This window comes from Pan troglodytes, chromosome 2, assembly GCF_028858775.2.
Source record: "Pan troglodytes isolate AG18354 chromosome 2, NHGRI_mPanTro3-v2.0_pri, whole genome shotgun sequence".
NCBI classification, from domain to species: domain Eukaryota; kingdom Metazoa; phylum Chordata; class Mammalia; order Primates; family Hominidae; genus Pan; species Pan troglodytes.
In genome coordinates, this window is record NC_086015.1 from 55,818,628 (window position 1) to 55,825,494 (window position 6,867).

General features: G+C 47.8%; 1 protein-coding gene across 3 annotated transcripts; it reads right to left on the reverse strand.

Moving 5' to 3' along the window:
• Positions 1-2,556: 2,556 nt before the first annotated feature.
• IQCF6 (IQ motif containing F6) lies at positions 2,557-3,279 on the reverse strand. 3 transcript variants are annotated; one of them, XM_009445564.2, is made up of 2 exons: positions 3,204-3,279; positions 2,557-2,985 (listed from the first exon to the last, which is right to left on the reverse strand). In XM_009445564.2, the coding sequence occupies exons 1-2, from the start codon at positions 3,249-3,251 to the stop codon at positions 2,617-2,619; spliced, it is 417 nt and encodes a 138-aa protein (XP_009443839.1). In that variant the 5' UTR covers positions 3,252-3,279; the 3' UTR covers positions 2,557-2,616. The 3 variants fall into 3 exon arrangements, with proteins under 3 accessions (XP_009443839.1, XP_016795763.1, XP_526204.3); XM_016940274.3 differs by having other exon boundaries at positions 3,147-3,237; XM_526204.6 differs by having other exon boundaries at positions 3,167-3,231.
• Between the last annotated feature and the right edge of the window lie 3,588 nt (positions 3,280-6,867).

The window sequence follows — 6,867 nt, forward strand, 5'->3', positions numbered from 1 at the left end:
CTGAGCTACCTTCTTAGGGCCTCAGCAGGCTGGGCCAGTGTGAGGGCCAATGCAATTCTTTATTTATGGGAGAGCTGTGGGCACGTATCTCTTGGGGACACCATGTCATCTGAGGGAGGAGCAAGATTGAGGATACTCGGTCCCCCTAGGGTGCTCTCAGATCTACTCCCATCCCAAAGCCACAAGCACAGCCTCCCCTTCTACACTTCAGTGTTTCAGCATATGATACGTGTTCTCAGAAAGAGTTCCTCCTGCAGCTCAATCCTCAGCAATGGTAAGGAGTGACAGGAAGGGCCTCTGAGGTCTGCCTCTGAGAGTCCCACCAGCAGCCTTACCCCTGCTGAGGAGGGGAGAGTGGCTCCAGTGATCTAGGCCAACACTGGCCACAGACCGCACTGTTAAAGAGGAGCCTTTCTCCTGACTCTCATCCCATGCCTCACTCACCTCCTCTTCCTTGGGGCTCTCCAATGCCCACTGCCCACAGGTCCCGACCATCCCTAGCTTCTTAAGGCCCCTGATCACCAGCAGGACACCCAAAGTGGAGTGGTGGTGAAGGCTTTGGATGAAGCTTGGCTTTCTTGGGCTAGCCCTTGAGTCTCATTGCTCACAGCTGGGTGGTGCCATCTTCTTGAGATCCTGTCTATCTGGGACAAGAGGTCTCACTCATGTTCCCCTCAAAAGCCCCTCCCATTCAGCCCCCAGCTACCAAGCTGTGTCTTCCTGTTTCCAAAAGTTTTTGACCCAAAGTGGTGCTCCCACTGGATTCCTATTTCACTTGGCATTGTTAGCATATCAGAGAGCAGGAAGCCTTGATGACCTGTCTCCTGTGTTCAGCATGAAATTCTGTAGAGCATCCTCAAGTGGGACTAATGGGCCAGCTGAGAAGGGCTTAACTCAGCAGTTCCCAAACCAAGACTGCACTTTGGAATCCTGATGCCAGGCCTCATACCAGTCCAGTTAAAGCAGAATCCCTGGGTGGATCCAGGTATCATTATTTTTTTTAGTGTCCTAGGGGATTGCAATGTCCTATGTTGAAAATATATAACTCAGAGACTTAAACCATTGCCAATCCAGGTTTTAAACACCTCTCACTCTTGGGGTAGCACCTAAGGGGTTAGTCATGCAGAGTTCCTATTATGCCCAGCTGCAGACCTATCTAGTTTCATACCACTTGCTGCTGTGAGTAGGAGGTGGGCAGAGCTGTATCCAGCACCACTGAATGGGTTCCCTTGGAAGAGCGGGATTCAGTCAGAAAGTCCAGGTACCCAGTTGCTTCACTGCCACCTGCAGCTACTGCAGATGATGGGTGTCAGGCTGAACCCTGAGCCCTCACATCTGCTACAGCTGTTCTGGAGACTCACCCCCAACACACACACACACACACACACACACACACACACACACACACGGATTAGGGAAAGTGTCACCCAGCTGCAAGGCATGAAGACCCCTGCACACCTCCCTTCCCACCGCTCCTGCAGGGCCCACCATGGAAAGACCCTGCGGAGGGTTGCAGACCTCAGACTTCTGGGATGGAGGTTCACACAAACATCTGAGGGACACAAGCTGAGAGTGAGGGGCCTTGGGCATGGATGACAAAGCAGAGACAGTGAGAGACCACATGAGAGATGGTTGCGCCATAGGTGCCCAGAGACAGAGAGAGACTTAGCAAAGCAGTGGCCCAGCAGCACCCACCCAAGGCAGGCCCAGCAGACGGTGAGGCATCCTGGGGGGAGGCCAGAGAGGGGACATGGGGGTGAAGGAGGAGCACAGCTGCTTCTGAGGACATGATAGGATTTAGAGGCTGTGTGCCCAATGACCTCCAGTGGCAGAGGGACAACCCTTTCTCCTGCCTATCTCTAGTCCTCTGTTTGTTTACCTGCCCCCATGCCACCCCCACCACCATCCCCCCACAGCCCCCGAGTCTCTCTCCCCTCCCCGATCCCATGCCTGGTTCTCCCAGGAAGTGCCCAGCAGAGGGGAGGGAAGCCTTGTTGTTCAGCCCCAGGGTGGGCAGGCGGCAGGCACAGCTGCTGCCCTCAGCTCCTGCTCTGGCTTCCCCAGGGGCTGGCTCTGGCTGGCTGCTCCCTGACTCCCTTCCCCACCATAAGGCACAGCGTCTGTCCTGCTGTTGCCCAGCTGAAGTGCCATGTCCTCCTGCCTCCCTGCCAAGCACTCTGCCGGCCCTGAGGGCCTTGCCAAGCACAGGCCTGTGGAATCCTGGCCTTCCCAGCTGGCCCTGGCTGCAGCCAGATTCTCTGATCTTCTGATCTGAATGGAGATGCCTGGACAGGGGCTGCAGGAGACTAAAGCCCAATGCCTACTCCCACTGTGGAAGGGGCCAAAATCAGGCTGACTGAGGCATCATTGCTTGACCTGGGCCCTGGGGTCTCTCTTGGATGCAAGACTGTCCCAGTATGCTGTTAGGAACAGGGGCCTAGGTTGGTGACCTGAGGACAGGGGCTCTAGACCACACCAGGGAATCTTTCTGGGGGGAAGGCAGAAAACTTAGGGGCTGAACCCTCCTCCATGAGTCTAATCTCCAAAGGGCAAGTGTATGGTCAGTAAGGGTCTTTATTGGAAGAGAGATCCAGCCTCCTTGGCTCTGTCAGCGCCCTAGGTCATGATGATTTCGATGTCAAGCTCCAGCCGGCTGGCTCTGACCTCATAGTGGCCCCGGATCAGGCCTCGGGTTTGGCTGGCATGCCAGCGCCAGTGAGACTGGATGATGCAGGCCGCTTGGCGTGCCTGGAGGAACCACCTGCGGGCCTGCCACATTCGAACCTGTGCCTGCACCTTCACCACCGCCCACTCCTGGCAGGTGTAGAGTCTTAGTGCCAGGCGCCGTCTTTGCTCCAACATCTTGGCCTGCATTGACCTCCACCAGCACTGGATGACCCAGGCTCTGAGTGCTGCATGCAGTAACGTCCGGCGCACCATGTTTCCACGCCACCATGACTGAATCTTTATGGCTGTCTTCTCTAACTGATTGGGGGGAAGGAAAAACAGGGAGATGCTCAATGGGGGACCCTCCCCTCCTGTTCCTATCCCCATCTCCGATCTTGGGAGGAAAGAAGGCCTGGCCCAGGTGCCCCTGACTTCTTGTTTCTAGGGCCCATCCATCTTGTTTCCAATCCCCCACTCACATTTAGACACGGTTCATTACCTCTCAGGTAAGTCCCTACTGCAAGGGCCTTACTCACATTTTGCGTGTCCATGGCCTTGATCCTTAGGGTCCACTTATCTGTCATTTAGGCCACCCTTGTCTTTAGCCCCACCCTCAACTGTTAGTCACAACTCCATCATTGGACTCCGCCCACTTGCACACAAGACTCTACCTCATGAGGTCCTGTCTGCACACATTTTAACCACATTTCTCTCTCCTCTTCTCTTGCTTTCATCTCTTTTGCTTTATTGATTCCCACCACTTTGGGAGCCTACCATTATCTCTTGCCTTCAGTTTATTTCCCAGCCCCAGTGGCATTCCTGATCCTCCTGATGGCAGTGAAGAGAGAGTCATGCAGCTTACCAAAAGGAAGGAGTTTTACTTTAAGCCTCTACTCATAGCCAATTTGGATTTCCTGAAGCTTAAGTGTCAGGGCGCCTGTCAGGGCCCGAGGAACGTGTTTACAGAGCTGTATATTTTTGGGTAAAATTTGTGAAAGCAAGATATTTCAGCTGCAATTGGAGAGGACCTCTGTCTCTCTTCCCTCTTACTCCCTCTGTCACTCACCTCCTGTTGAGTGGGGTGGAATGGCAGCCTCTTTTGACACGAGACTAAGGGAAGGCTGAGTTGGGATAGACTCAGTTTTTTTTTTTTTCTTTTTTTTTTGAGACGGAGTCTCGCTCTGTTGCCCAGGCTGGAGTGTAGTGGCATAATCTCGGCTCACTGCAAGCTCCGCCTCCCGGGTTCAGGCCATTCTCCTGCCTCAGCCTCCTGAGTAGCTGGGACTACAGGTGCCCGCCACCACGCCCGGCTAATTTTTTGTCTTTTTAGTAGAGACGGGGTTCCACTGTGTTAGCCAGGATGGTCTCGATCTCCTGACCTCGTGATCCGCCCTCCTCTGCCTCCCACAGTGCTGGGATTACAGGCGTGAGCCACCGCGCCCGGCCTAGACTCAGTTTAACAGCATAGATTTGTGTGGTTCACAGTCACCCTTGGGAACACATAAATCCTTGCTAGCCATTCTGGTGTTGCTGTGTTCATTCACCTTGCTCATGGCGTGAAGATGCAGGAACAGAAGCGCTGCTATCCAATAAGAACGTGTCTTCCAGTGCTGGCACCAAAAGTATTTGGGCAGGGGAGGAAAAGTAAGTGTGAAAAGTATGGAACCAGAAGCCAGTCTGTAGAAAATTCTTCCTGTTATTAGATGTGTAAAACTATAAGTGGAAGATTCAAGTCTCATTGATGCCTGATTAAAATTGAAGTTCTCTCTTTTCAGGAATATACTTGACAATGCAATGATACAATTTTAAACATTTCCATACTTTTTTCTTTTCTTGGTGGGAATTTTGTGAAATAGAATTTATCTGAATTCCTGTGATTGTAGGGCACAACCAGCAGAGCTACTGTAAACAACGTGGAAGTCAGTGTGAAAAATCACATGCTTTATGCATACCAAATGTCAATCATAAGAATATTTCTGTAGACAAAGCAGTTGTAAAATCATCCTATGAAGAAACATTAAAAGGTTATGCAGCTGAAATGTAGGAAAATATAGAGGTGGGTCAGTTAATTCATATAAATATTATGTTTGATGTATTTATCAACTTAAAAAATGTATAACTGTTGTAATTTGTTTTCTCATCTTTAATAAATACTCACTAATTTGACATCTCTAATTTTGTGTGCTTTTCTTAAAGTAGGCTTTCTAAATGATATGTTTTAGGTCCCACAAAACCTGGCTCTGTCCTGCCTCACTGTAAGAATGCAGTTGTGCAAGCAGATCTCCTGGGAGCTCACAAAAAGCTGTGCTTCTAGGATTCAGAATTAGCACAGGCCATTTTGGCTCTGGCTTTAGCACGCATTTCATTACCCATTTTTCTGCAGGAAGGTTTGCTGGGTGCCCACGGCTTGTAGGGCCACACACTGTCCATGGCTTCTGTTTATATGTTTTTGAGGATCCTGCTGCCTCATATCATTGCTATGGCACTGCTCATCTGGGCATCTTACAGGTTCTGGCCCCACTGTCAAACAAGCAACCTTGGTAAACCAAGCATGTTTAAAGTCCTCAAAATAGTGGATCCTATTACTTCCCTTAATGACTGCCAATCTGGGTGAGCAAATGCTGGAACCAGCCATCTCAAGGGCCTTCACTTAGTCCCGGTGTCAGGCATCCACCCCGACAGGAGGGATCACTTAGCGGCCAGTGTTCTGGGGGCTCAGCCCTTCCAGGCCAGGTTGCCATGGTCAAGATGACACACTCCACCATTTCTCCCCCATTTTGGCCTGGTTGGGAGTTGCCATAATACCGTAACTTTGCTATCTTCTTGGCTGTCCCTGGAAAATCCTGCCAGAGTTCACAGTTTTGCAGTTGAAAGTGGCAGCAGATGGGGGTGGGGGTTAGACAAACTCCCTGAGTCTTACTAAGTTTTCACAGAGCATGGTCCTCGGTCTCTATTTCCTCACTACTTCTTCTCCAGCTTCCTGTTCTTTTCTTCTTGCTTGATATATATATTTTTCTGATTATAAATATAGTACATGTCTGTTGCCAAAATTTCAATATGCAGACACATATAAGGCGGAAAGGGAATTTCCCATGAATTTTTTCCCCAGAGCTATTCTTTCAGATCTTATACCATGTATAACTGATGTAAATTTTCTAATAAAATAACTTACTTTTAATTAAACATGTAAAATATATTCTTGTAAAAATTTATGCATTTCAAAATTTACCTTGGCGATCAATGTTTCCTCCTCTGCATTGTTATTGGTTCCAGCTTGGAGGGTATCCTGGACAACTAGTTATGCATTTATCTATTTTGTTTTTAACTGTGCATTTATAAACACACTACATCCATGTACCTAAAAAATACATAATACTGTTTTTAATGTGTTTCTGTGTATCTTTTTTAATTAATTGAAGTAATCATGTAACTTAAAATTGATTGTTTTAACCATTTTAAAATTCTATCTTCTAATTTTATCTAATTTCGAAAAGAAACCCTGTACCCATTAAGTAATCATTCCCCATTAGTTTTTCCCACCCTAGCCCCTGACAGTCACTAATCTGCTATTAGCCTCCATGGATTTGCCTATAAAAGACATTTCATATAAATGGAATCATACAATATGGGCCTTTTGTGTCTGGCTTCTTTCACTAGGCATAACGTTTTCAAGGATCTTCCATGTTGTAGCACGTATCAGTACTTCATTCCTTTTTATGGCTGAATAATATTCTACTGTATAGATGTACTACATTTTGTTTACATATTCATCAGTTGATGGGCATTTGAGGTGTTTCTAGTGTTTGGTGATTGTGAACAGTGTTGCTATGAATATTCTTGTATAAGTATTTGTTTGAACACCTGTTTTCAATTCTTTTGGGTATATACTTAGGAGTGAAATTGCTTGGTCGTGTGGTAATTGTGTGTTTAACTTTCTGAGGAAGCACAAAACTGTTTTTCATGCAGCGGAAACATTTTTCATTCTCACCAATCTCTGCATCCTCACCAACACTTATTAATTTCCTTTGAAAAATTATAGCCATCTTGAGTGTGAAGTGGTATCTCATTGTGATTACAATTTTCATTTCCCTAAGACCAATGACATTGAGTATCTTTTCATGCACGTGTTGGCCATTTGTGTACCTTCTTTGGAGAAATGTCTGTTAAAGTCCTTTGCCTGCTTTAATTGGCTTATTTGTC